Source organism: Megalobrama amblycephala, linkage group LG22 (genome assembly GCF_018812025.1).
Source record: "Megalobrama amblycephala isolate DHTTF-2021 linkage group LG22, ASM1881202v1, whole genome shotgun sequence".
NCBI classification, from domain to species: Eukaryota; Metazoa; Chordata; class Actinopteri; order Cypriniformes; family Xenocyprididae; genus Megalobrama; species Megalobrama amblycephala.
In genome coordinates this window covers 28,915,430-28,929,470 of record NC_063065.1, presented here as the reverse complement: position 1 = coordinate 28,929,470, position 14,041 = coordinate 28,915,430, and the positions used below count along the sequence as shown (strand labels likewise).

The 14,041-nt window shown below is 35.2% G+C and overlaps 1 protein-coding gene across 2 annotated transcripts in view; it reads right to left on the bottom strand.

The window, feature by feature from the left end:
* Positions 1-14,041, bottom strand: part of pard3aa (par-3 family cell polarity regulator alpha, a) — a 299,284-nt gene that overhangs the window by 226,173 nt on the left and 59,070 nt on the right. For both annotated transcript variants that reach the window (XM_048175193.1, XM_048175191.1), the window contains exon 2: positions 6,833-6,934. In XM_048175193.1, coding sequence (XP_048031150.1) covers positions 6,833-6,934 — 102 coding nt within the window. The remainder of the gene's footprint in view (positions 1-6,832; positions 6,935-14,041) is intronic.

Sequence of the window (14,041 nt, the reverse complement as noted above, 5' to 3'; positions counted from 1 at the left end):
ACGCAGGCATGAAAAAAAGTTCGCAAAAGGCAACCATTTGGTCGCAGTCTGGAGCCCTGATCTGTAAAGCACTTCTCTGTTTTTGTGTTAGCAACATATTACCAGAAACTGAATAATATTGGCTGCAAAAACATACAAAAAAAAATAAAGTTTAGGTTCATTGAATCACACAAGGCCAAGGACATAAAATAAGCCATGAACATGCGACATAAACACAAAGACACAAAGCTATTTATGGTTCACCGTGTGCACAGCGTATTGCAGAAATAATATTCAAATCTAATCCTCAGTCATGAGAAACGCATGACAGAAAGTGCACAGATTCTCAGAGGACCCCAAAGCAGTGAGTGGAAAAATCTAGAAGGGTACAGGACAGACATCAGCGAGAAAGAGAGAGACGATGTAAAAATAGAAAAAACAACAAAAGAGATGATGCAAGATTCACAATATTCAAGAATGGAATGCATGGAGCACTGAAATATGTCGTCTGCATGTCAACAAAGACAGATGATGAAAGCGTGAGAGGGATGTTGAGGGTGTGAAGGAGGAGGAAGGGTGTTACGTGGCTCTCAGCGGTTTCTCACACAGCAGTGCCACAGATGTAGACGTCTGACTGAGTCCTGGCAGAGATGTTACCATGGCACCCAGCGAATAAAAAGCTCAACCCTCCCAAGATGAGCACCAGCTCTCAAGACACACACAAGCCTGTATGCTTTGCTGCCTTTACAGCTGCTCTGCGGCAGATCACTGCATGAACCCGACAAAGAACGACATCAACTGATTCACTCTGTAAACATAATGAACAGTCACACCATTTTGGAAGCAAAACCATAATATTTTTGTAGTACATCTGCAAAGAACCACGTGACAAGTAGTGTTAAAATAGAAACATTTTAATAAATATATGCATTGTAAAATGTAATTTATTCCTGTGATCAAAGCTGAATTTTCAGCATCATTACTCCAGTCTTCAATGTCACATGATCCTTCAGAAATCATTCTAATATGATGATTTGCTGTTCAAGAAACATTTATGATTATTATCAATGTTGAAAACAGAATTGTGAAATGAAATAAAACATTTAAAAATACTTTTTATCTCACAATTCTGACTCTTTTTCTCGCAATTGCATGATATACAGTAAGAATTATGTGATATAGTCAAAATTGAGAGTTATAAAGTCAGAATTGAGAGTTATAAAGTCAGAATTGTGAGATATAAAGTCAGAATTGTGATATAAAGTCAGAATTGAGAGTTATAAAGTCAGAATTGTGAGATATAAAGTCAGAATTGCGAGTTATAAAGTCAGAATTGCAATATAAAGTCAGAATTGCGAGTTATAAAGTCAGAATTGCGAGTTATAAAGTCAGAATTGCGAGTTATAAAGTCAGAACATACTTTTTATCTCACAATTCTGACTCTTTTTCTCGCAATTGCATGATATACAGTAAGAATTATGTGATATAGTCAGAATTGAGAGTTATAAAGTCAGAATTGTGAGATATAACGTCAGAATTGTGAGATATAAAGTCAGAATTGTGAGTTATAAAGTCAGAATTGTGAGATATAAAGTCAGAATTGTGACTGTGATATAAAGTCAGAATTGTGAGATATAAAGTCAGAATTGAGAGTTATAAAGTCAGAATTGTGAGATATAAGGTCAGAATTGTGATATAAAGTCAGAATTGAGTGATATAAAGTCAGAATTGAGAGTTATAAAGTCAGAATTGTGAGATATAAAGTCAGAATTGTTTGATATAAAGTCAGAATTGCGATATAAAGTCAGAATTGCGAGTTATAAAGTCAGAATAAAGTCAGTGATATAAAGTCAGAATTGTGAGATATAAAGTCAGAATTGTGAGATATAAAGTCAGAATTGCGAGTTATAAAGTCAGAATTGCGATATAAAGTCAGAATTGCGAGTTATAAAGTCAGAACATACTTTTTATCTCACAATTCTGATCGCAATTGCATGATATACAGTAAGAATTATGTGATATAGTCAGAACTGTGATATAAAGTCAGAATTGAGAGTTATAAAGTCAGAATTGTGAGATATAAGGTCAGAATTGTGATATAAAGTCAGATAAAGTCATATAAAGTCAATTGTGAGTTATAAAGTCAGAATTGTGAGATATAAAGTCAGAATTGTGAGATATAAACTGTGATATAAAGTCAAAACTGTGATATAAAGTCAGAATTGTGATATAAAGTCAGAATTGAGAGTTATAAAGTCAGAATTGTGAGATATAAAGTCAGAATTGTTTGATATAAAGTCAGAATTGTGATATAAAGTCAGAATTGAGAGTTATAAAGTCAGATTTTATCTCACAATTCTGAGCAATTGCAGATATAAGGTCAAAACTGTGATATAAAGTCAGAATTGTGATATAAAGTCAGAATTGAGAGTTATAAAGTCAGAATTGTGATTGTGATATAAAGTCAGAATTGTGAGATATAAAGTCAGAATTGCAGAATTGATATAAAGAGTTATAAAGTCAGAATTGTGAGATATAAAGTCAGAATTGTGAATTGTGAGATATAAAGTCATTGTGAATTAAGAGATTGTGATATAAAGTCAGAATTGCGAGTTATAAAGTCAGAATTGTGAGATATAAAGTCAGAATTGTGAATATAAAGTCAGAACTGTGATATAAAGTCAAAACTGTGATATAAAGTCAGAATTGTGAGATATAAAGTCAGAATTGAGAGTTATAAAGTCAGAATTGTGAGATATAAAGTCAGAATTGAGAGTTATAAAGTCAGAATTGTGAGATATAAAGTCAAAACTGTGATATAAAGTCAGAATTGTGATATAAAGTCAGAATTGAGAGTTATAAAGTCAGAATTGTGAGATATAAGGTCAGAATTGTGATATAAAGTCAGAATTGCAAATTATAAAGTCAGAATTGTGAGATATAAAGTCAGAATTGTGAGTTATAAAGTCAGAATTGTGAGATATAAAGTCAGAATTGTGATATAAAGTCAGAATTGAGAGTTATAAAGTCAGAATTGTGAGATATAAAGTCAGAATTGTGATATAAAGTCAGAATTGAGAGTTATAAAGTCAGAATTGTGAGATATAAGGTCAGAATTGTGATATAAAGTCAGAATTGTGATATAAAGTCAGAATTGAGAGTTATAAAGTCAGAATTGTGAGATATAAGGTCAGAATTGTGATATAAAGTCAGAATTGTGAGATATAAAGTCAGAATTGTGATATAAAGTCAGAATTGCAAATTATAAAGTCAGAATTGTGAGTTATAAAGTCAGAATTGTGAGATATAAAGTCAGAATTGTGAGATATAAAGTCAGAATTGTGATATAAAGTCAGAATTGAGAGTTATAAAGTCAGAATTGTGAGATATAAGGTCAGAATTGTGATATAAAGTCAGAATTGAGAGTTATAAAGTCAGAATTGTGAGATATAAAGTCAGAATTGTGAGTTATAAAATCAGAATTGTGAGATATAAAGTCAGAATTGTGAGATATAAAGTCAGAATTGCGAGATATAAAGTCAGAATTGTGAGATATAAGGTCAGAATTGTGATATAAAGTCAGAATTGCGAGATATAAACTGTTATAATTGTGTTATATAATAAATAAACTGCAATTGTGTTATAATGTCCAATTGTGAGAGAAAAAAGACTGACATTTTTCTCAGAATTGTGAGTTTATATCTTACAATTCTGACTTTATAAACTCGTAGTTGCATGTAATAAAGTCAGAATTGCAAGAAAAACAATTCTGAGAAAAAATTATTTTTAATTTTTAATTTAGTGACGGAAACAAGCTTCCACAGAAAACAATAAAAAGTTTACAAGAACCACATTTATTTGAAATAGAAATCTTTTATAACATTATACAAATTATTTAAAAAAAAAATCTTACTGATCCCAAACATTTGAACAGTAGTGTATAACAAAATGAATTTACTTTATTTTGTCTTTAACTACTATGCTTCCTGTGTTCCATGTCAATAACATGTTATATGAATATGGTTATTATTCAGTACCTTAGTATCATCATCTAACACCATCACTGTACAAAGCTACCAGCATGCTTTTTGGTAAGGGTGCTATTAAAATATATATTGATAAAAGTTAATGTCTTCAAGACTGGCCAGGACTGGTCACTGTGGTGTTTTATTCAGCACTACATATGGTTTGGCAGGGTGTGCTTTCATGTATCAATGACAATATCCTCTGCTCTCAAATCCAAACACGTAGGTCTACTTAAGATGTTAATGCTAATGGCTAGTATGGATTTGGCCAAGCAGTCACAGTGCATGTGTAGCCAGAGTGTGCCGTTTACTAATTGAGCTAACATGGATTATCAATTGCGGTCGTGCTGAGAGGACGATTATAAATCACTAGGAACAAAAGCTGCTGCAGGCAGTGAGATGTCACCAGAGCCCAGCAGGATCGGATGGGCTAATTAGCTTTCTGGCTAAACACCATTTATCAGGGCTTCACAACATTAGCAGCGAAGCTAATGAACAAACTACGATTATAAACACACCAGAGGGACAAACTCTCTTGTGTGGAACTGAGATTAGCCATTATTCACAATGTGCTAGTCAGGGTCGAACAAGAGCAAACTTCCCAAATTCCATTGCTATGACAGTATCATGATGCTTTTCCTGGATGATTCCTAGAGAACAAAAAGATTTATTTAGCATGAGTTGGTCCGAATCTGATGAGTCAAACTGAGAGATAACAGAGACTCACGCTGTCATCAGCCGAAGGAAAATTAGAGGAAGAGGTAATCATTAGTGATGCACTGAAATTATTTTTCTTACCGAAACACCAAAACCAAAACCAAAAAAAAAAAAAATTCAATAATCAATTAATTCATTAAACTTGTATATAAACATTTAAATTGCACATAACGCCGTTTTTATATCAGCTTGATATTATATATTTGATATAATGATATAATTATGTTTCAATTTGTTGTTGTAAAATTGCCTTTGGGATAATTTAAACACACAAGTCAACAAAATATATACCACCATTCTAGTGGTTTTTGGATATTTTAATCCAAAAATCTTACATATTGTGCCATTAAAGAGTGTCAAAACCACATTTACTGTTTGAATTCCATTATAAAATTGACAGAATTTGAAAGCTCAGACTTTGTTTCATATCAAAAGTAACAAAGCACAAAGCTTATTGTAATTGCTGGATGGTAGTCAAGCTACAAGTAATATTTAGTGAATTTTTGTCTAGACTAAATGATCTCAGTTCATCACAATGAAGATCAGTTAAATTCAAGAAATCGATTATGTCAACCCAGCTCTAGTGTCCACACAGCTGACATGTTTACCTGTTGTAGCTTATCCACAATGTGTGCACAAAATAGACACTGACGGTCAAAACACATAACACTTTCCCCTTTCACCTTTCCCGCCGTACAAAACAGTTCCAGCCGAAACCAAAAATTATTTTTCGGTCACTGAAATTCCAGTGCATCACTAGTAATAATCAGTCAATGTTCCTGGCCTTTCCCAAGCTTGATGAAATGAAATCAAAACACATGCAGATGTGATAATAACAATTACACAATAACAATTAAGAAAAACAGAAGCTCAAAAGTGAAGGCAACCTCTGCCTTCTTTCCCTCTCTCGGCTAAAGGGATTTGGAAACAAATGTGGAATATCTTGACATCTAGTAGTTTATCATAAACACTGGCTCTCTTTATTCAAAACACATGACAACCTTGCATCAAGAAACAACATGTGGGTGTAGAAAGGCCATGTTTTCACTAACCCACAGACTACGCTTGGACAGACTGCAAACTGTGAAATATATACTATTAATGCCAAAATCCAACTTTTTTTTTTTTTTTTTAAATAGTATGTGAAACATAATGAAATAGACAACTCCTTCACACAGTAGCATCAACAGACTCACATGGTAATTCAATTCATTCATCATTTGCATTTTGGAAAGTTGGTGGCTAATTTGTATGAATTTGTACATCTTACAGGCTAGGTTCATGCTTCCTTTTCTAAAAAAAATTATATGTTTGCATATGAATCACATAGTACGAATTCATGTGAAATTACCACCTCATATAAAACAATTTCTCATTAAACTGTGTTGGTAGTATTCTACAACGATTGATCACATGAACAACAAAATGCTGAATACCATCAAAAATCAGCTTATTATAAAAACCAAGCAATGCATGAACGCATACATGATATTTTAAAATCAATATTGATTTGCTTTTTTATGTCAAAACATAAACATGCACACAAGACACGTCTACCAAAATACCAATGAAGCGTCTTTATATGCCGAAATCAGGGTAATAGGCAAAAATACAGTATACTTGTTAGCTTAAACAGTGTGTGAACCCAAAAAAACAGACACTTGAGGCATTATGACTGGGTTAAAACAAGTACTCACACTCATTGATGTCACAAGACCTCATTTATGTTTATTTTTAATTCAGCTAGTGACATCAAGTTGTCATCTCAGAAATTATTATGAATATTTCGAATTTTAAATCCAATTTTAGAGGGATAGTTCACCCAAAAATGATTTACTCACTCTCAAGTTGTTCCAAACCTGTATGGATTTCTTTCTTCTGCTGAACACAAAAGATGATATTTTAAAAAATGTCTTTAACCAAACAGATGATGGGACCCCATTGACTTGTAAAGGATTTTTGGGTGAACTATCCCTTTAAGTCAGAATGTATTAATAGTTTTGGCATTATGCTTTCGGTACATTCAAAGTTAATCAGAGATCAGCGTCTCTCCTAAAACGAATAAACAAACAAACAAACCAAAAAAAGATTCATGCACACTAATGCCATACCCTGTCTTTGTCGTCGGCTACATCACATAGCACGTCATCCAGGTCCAAAATGCCTCCGTCTCCATGTTCTAACCGATGAACCTGTATCCAGTAGCCTGGGTCCTAAGAGAGGAGAAGCGGACAGAGAGAGATACAATCAGGCAATCTGTGTCACAACGACATTCAAATGTATAGATTTCCTCCCACTTCCTCAAAATACCCCTAACTTGTCAGTAAAAGGCATATAAGAACCAGACAACAGAGTGACAAATATTCAGTATAGCACTGAATGAGATAAAGAATCAATGCAAAAATAACCCAGTGTAATTAAAGGTGCCCTAGAATCAAAAATTGAATTTACCTCGGCATAGTTGATTAACAAGAGTTCAGTACATGGAAAAGACATACACTGAGTTTCAAACCCCATTGCTTCCTCCTTCTTATGTAAATCTCATTTGTTTAAAAGACCTCCGGAAAACAGGCGAATCTCAACATAACACCGACTGTTACGTTACGCCCCCAATATTTGCATATGCCAGTCCATGTTCAAGCATTACACAAGGGCAGCCAGTATTAACGTCTGGATCTGTGCACAGCTGAATCATCAGACTAGGTAAGCAAGCAAGAACAATAGCGAAAAATGGCAGATGGAGCAATAATAACTGACATAATCCATGATTACATGATATTTTTAGTGATATTTGTAAATTGTCTTTCTAAATGTTTCATTAGCATGTTGCTAATGTACTGTTAAATGTGGTTAAAGTTAAAATCGTTTCTTACTGTATTCACAGAGACAAGAGTCGTAGCTATTTTCCTTTTTAAACTCTTGCAGTCTGTATAATGCATAAACACAACTTCATTCTTTATAAATCTCTCCAACAGTGTGTGATGTTAGCTTTAGCTACGGAGCACTATCAAACTCATTCAGAATCAAATGTAAACATCCAAATAAATACTATACTCACATGATCTGATGCATGCATGCAGTATGCATGACGAACATGTTGTAAAGATCCATTTGAGGGTTATATTAGCTGTGTGAACTTTGTTTATGCACTGTATAACTGCACTTATAGTCGAGAGCTCGGGAGAGATTTAAAGGGGCCGCGCAGCCTGAATCAGTGCATAGTTAATGATGCCCCAAAAAAATTAATAAAAAAAAAATCTATGGGGTATTTTGAGCTGAAACTTCACAGACACATTCAGGGGACACCTTAGACTTATATTATATCTTGTGAAACCTAGTGTGAGTTATATGTATTTTTGCTTATTAGAGAATCACGTCATTAGCTTTAGCTTGTCTGCTGTCTTAGGTAGCTGAATAAAGAAAAAAACATTTCAAATGCTCACAACAGCAGCCACCAATGTCACAACGTCACAGTCTGATGTATCCAAACAACATCAGCAGCCAGTAACTGTAATATTTCTGGGTTTGATCGTGTGTACTGACTGAACTCAGCTCATCTGAACCACTGTAATCTCAGAACTGGGCACAGCTGAACAACCCACAGTCAGCTTGGCATCCACAGACCCTGGAAGAGCTTCAAAGCGAGCTGATGACGAAGATGAAGATGGGAGAAATTGGGGTCGCACACCGATGGAATGCAAGTCTCTGCCGACCACATTGCCGACTGCCAGTCTATGCAGGCCATTTGACCAGAGTAATGAGTGATTTCCATCTGTAGCTTTATGTGCCTTATTATCTCTCTATCTATCTCTCTTTCTTCATTTTTCATCTCTAATCTGATGTATTTCCAAGTTAAACTGGATATGCAATCAGAAAAAAAAAAATGTTTGGCACGACACAAATTAATCCACAAGAACCACCTGGACCGTGAAAAGTCTCTATTCTGTATGTCAAATATTTGGAAGTAAAGGCTTCCTGGTGACGTCAAGCAAAAAGAAAAGACATTTCAGAAATTTTGATAACTGATTACAAAGATGTATATAAAAAATATATACCTATTTTATGATATATAATATTATGATTTGATATATAATATAATGAATTGTGCACAACAAGAACTGGAACATGTATTAAGAAAGCAAATAAATAGGTCAATTTTAATGTAAAAGTAATTTTAAGATAGTGGAAATATGCATGCATAATTAAATATCCAATATTATACATCCAATATCCAGCAGTCAATATTGATAAATTAAAAATAAATAATATTGATATTGATGAATAACCATGTGCATCCCTAATGTCGACTCGTTTTTCCCTCTTTTCCCCCTCTTAGTATTTCTCCTAAAGAAAACATTGATTCGCAAGCATTAAAAAAAAAAAAAAACATGAAGCTAATTCATATTAGTTGACTTATAATTATAGCAATTATATAGAAATTATATATCCTAATACTTCAACAACCACAAAATAATTCAGCAGAATAATAAGTCACAATCAAATAAACAGAAACATGAACCCCTTCAAAGGAACAATGTCAACAAGTTCATCCAAGTTTTAGCAGAGTTAATCTGGAAGACATTTTCTGGCCACAAACCCAGAACAAGACTCAGCAAATATTTGAACAAATTTGCTGCTGAGACGACATGCACTGCTGGCCAGCGCTTCGTCCTCCCACATTTACAGAGGTCGTTAAAACCCAGCGACTAACATGCAGATTTAAGATCAAATGGACCCAATAATCACCAAAAGATGGATGGAAACAGAGATGAAATGAGAGGGAAAGGCTTGTTCTCCTGTTTGGAGGGATATCTGTGCAGTAGTTATTTATGAAGGAGGGTTTGCAGGGATAGCCCAGGCCTCATATGCGTGATTCAAGAACGGAACTATGCACAAGGAGAAAAGAAGACATTGTCCCTCTGTGGTGTGAGGAATGAAATATTAAAGCATGAAGGGCAAAGGAAAGATAAAGCAGGATAAGTCAGTTCACCCCCCAAGAGAGAGAAAGACATCTGGTCTTATCTGCAGGAAAGTGAAGTGCGTGACATGCAGACAGGCTCTCACTACGCTCCCAAAACTACACAAAAACATGGTGACAGTGTTGGATGTAATGCATTTAAGTAATGTGTCGAAGTGTTACAATAAAGGGGTTACAAGTAACGCTATTGCTTTTTTGTTCAATGTAGCTCAACTAGAACCCAAGAGGATGTTGCCATGCCAGAGACATGATGATGGATGAAAAAAAACATTCAAAGATGGTGTGCGATCAGAGTAGACATGGACGCCAATGCATCTAAATAATGTGTTACCACAAATGGGTTACAAGTAACACTTGCTTTTTTTGTTCATGTAGCTCAACTAGTAGAACACTGCACAACCAAAACGAATGCTGATAAAACACACACCTTTAAGTTTCTTGAATAAAAGTTTCTGCCAAATGAATGAATGTAACTTTTTTGAGGTAATGTGTTACAGTTAGCATGCATTTATTATCAGACACTGACATGTCCCAACAAAAGGTCACTATGCCAGAGACGTGATAATGGATGAAGACAACATTCCAGGATGGTGTGCGATCAGAGTAGACATGGACGCCAATGCATTTAAATAATGGGTTACCACAAATGGGTTACAAGTAACACTTTCTTTTTTTGTTCATGTAGCTCAACTAGTAGAACATTGCACAACCAAAACGAATGGGTTTGATTCCCGGGAAACACACATGCTGATAAAACACACACCTTGAAGTTACTTGGATAAAAGTTTCTACCAAATGAAAAAATGTAACTTTTTTTGAGGTAATGTGTTACAGTTGGCATGCATTTATAATCAGATGCTCACATGTCCCAAGAGGAGCTCGCCACGCCAGACACATAATGATTTGAATGAAGATAACATTCTAGGGTTGTGTGTGATCAGAGCAGAGCAGAGACGCCAATGCATTTCAGCAATGTGTTACAATAAGGGGATTACAAGTAACGCTATTACTTTTTTGTTCAATGTAGCTCAACTAGAACCCAAGAGGATGTTGCCATGCCAGAGACGTGATAATGGATGAAAATAACATTCCAAGATGGTGTGCGATCAGAGTAGACAGGGACGCAAATGCATTTAAATAATGTGTTACAATAAATGGGTTACAAGTAACACTTTTTTTTTGTTCATGTAGCTCAACTAGTAGAACACTGCACAACCAAAATGAATGGGTTTGATTCCCGGGAAACACACATGCTGATAAAATACACACCTTGAAGTTTATTGGAGAAAACGTTCTGCAAAATCAATAAATGTAACTTTTTTAAAAGGTAATGTGTTACAGTTAGCATGCATTTATTATCAGATGCTCACATGTCCCACCAGAAGGTCACCATGCCAGAGACGTGATGATTTGGATGAAGACTATATTCGTGAATGGTGTGCGATTGGAGTAGACATGGATGCCAATGCATTTAAATGTGTTACCACAAATGGGTTACAAGTAACACTTTCTTTTTTTGTTCATGTAGCTCAACTAGTAGGACACTGCACAACCAAAACGAATGGGTTTGATTCCTTGGAAACACACATGCCGATAAAACACATACCTTGAAGTTTCTTGGATAAAAGTTTCTGCCAAATAAATAAATTAAAAAAAATTTAGGTAATGTGTTACTGTTAGCATGCATTTATTATCAGACGCTCACATGTCACAACACAAGGTCGCCATGCCAGAGACGTGATGATGGATGAAAATAACATTCTAGGATTTTGTGCGATCAGAGCAGACATGGATACCAATACATTTAAAAAATGTGTTACAATAAATGGGTTACAAGTAACACTTTCTTTTTTTTTTTTTGTTCATGTAGCTCAACTAGTAGAACATTGCACAACCAAAACGAATGAGTTTGATTCCCGGGAAACACACATGCTGATAAATCACACACAAGTTTCTTGGATAAAAACGTTTCTGCCAAACCAATAAATATAACTTTTTTTAAGGTAATGTGTTACAGTTAGCATGCATTTATTATCAGATGCTCACATGTCCCACCAGAAGGTCGCCATGCCAGAGACGTGATGATTTGGATGAAGACAATATTCGTGGATAGCGTGCGATCGGCGTAGACATGGACGCCAATGCATTTAAATGTGTTACCACAAATGGGTTACAAGTAACACTTTCTTTTTTTGTTCATGTAGCTCAACTAGTAGGACATTGCACAACCAAAACAAATGGGTTTGATTCCTCGGAAACACACACGCCGATAAAATACATACCTTGAAGTTTCTTGGATAAAAAAAGTTTCTGCCAAACCAATAAATATAACTTTTTTTAAGGTAATGTGTTACAGCATGCATTTATTATCAGATGCTCACATGTCCCACCAGAAGGTCACCATGCCAGAGACGTGATGATTTGGATGAAGACAATATTCGTGGATAGTGTGCAATCGGCGTAGACATGGACGCCAATGCATTTAAATAATGTGGTTGGGTTACAAGTAACACTATTGCTTTTACATTCGTGTAGCTCAACCGGTAAAACATGGCACCACCAAGGCCTGCGACATGGGTTTGATTCCTGGGAAACATATATGGTGATAAAATATACACCCTGAAGTCATTTTGGATAGCAGTTTATGCCAAATAAATAAATGTAACATGAATGTTTTTTCAGGTAATGTGTTACAGTTAGAATGTATCTATTATTAGCCGCTCGTGTGTACCAAAAAGTGGTCACCTTGCCAGAGACGTGATGATTTTGTCACAGGTGGCGTTTCACTGAGAAGTTTGTCTATGAAACTTGCTATATTTGACATAATGACCTGAGAGTCAAACTTAGCGCTCCATTCTGAGAATGCAGAAGTAACGTGCTACTTTCCATGAACAGAAACAATATATAACGTAATTGTTTTATTAGGCGTAACACAACATAATAAAATGCTTTTATAAGTAGCGTTCCTTTACACTGACACACACACAGAACAAACATTTCTTTCTCCACCACAAACACATCTATTATCAGCCATTCACGTGTCCCGCGAGGAGGTCGCCGCACCAGAGAGACGTGATGATGGATGGAGATAACATTCCAGGATGGTGTGCGATCAGAGCAGACAGGGACGCCTTTGTCAACGCATCATTTATAACTCGATGAAGTAATACAACCAGGTCTGAATCACAACGCTGAACAAATCCAGGCTTCAACTAATCTAACTAGGAGCAGCCCAGACCTCATCCATCTCAATCCAGGGGAGGAAAGGGTGTATCAGAAAAAGAAAGAGAAACAATATCCACAGCCAGCTGCAGAGCTTGTTCAAATATTGTTCTTTTCATGAGTACCATCCCCTCGATTTCATTTATTCTTTCAGATGCTGATGAGCTTTAAGCAATCATAAGTTCAAAAGTTACCCACAGACAGCTCCATTGTCGAACCCGCAAACTTTTCCCGGGAGAACGGAAAGGAAGTGAATGAAACAATAGAGACGAATGCTCAATGAAAGCATATTTAACCTTAACAAAGAAGACAAATCATTCCAGAACTAACCACAAGCTTTATCTTTGCAAAATCACGGCGGTTGGGCGACATGTCATGACACTTTCAATGGCTGTACAGCACCTAGTGTATCAAAGACCTATTGTGAGCAGCACACCTGAGGCAAGAGCCATGTGTGAGAGACGCTTGATCCCGGTGAAAGTGTAAATATACCCTGCTGGTGTAAATATACATTTTCTTTCAAAACTGCATGTTTGACAGGCTGGGAAAAAGTCATAAAAATTTACAGTGGGGTCCAAAAGTTTGAGACGACATTGAAAATCTTGATGTTCATGCAAGTCTAAAAATTAAAATACAAAAATAAATAGTAATTTATAGATACAAATAGTAAAAAAAAAAAAAAAGTATTTTTTTAACATTTAAAAAAATATTTTTTTTTTTCAACTCAGCAATACATAATTTGTAATGAAAAAAAAAAAACACTTACAAAACATTACAAAAATGACAAACAAACACTTATGATCTCAAGTACTATTGTTTGTATAGTAAAAGTAAATGTGCACAGTCAAGTACTTTGGTTTCCCGATGAGTCACATTACATCACTTCCTCTAGTTGTGATCACATCAGAACAGACCTGATCTCTGTTATGATCTCTACAACACAAGAAGTCTATAAACTGCATACAAGACAACACTTGTTCCTTGTTCTTTGAGAATGACAAGCACTGCATTTATTTGTGCACTCGAGTCAGACGTAATGAACATGAAAATGCTAACACAGGTGAACAGGTGTTTCATGCTATAGATTTTACTATATTGTGGTTTTTTAGCATGAATGAAA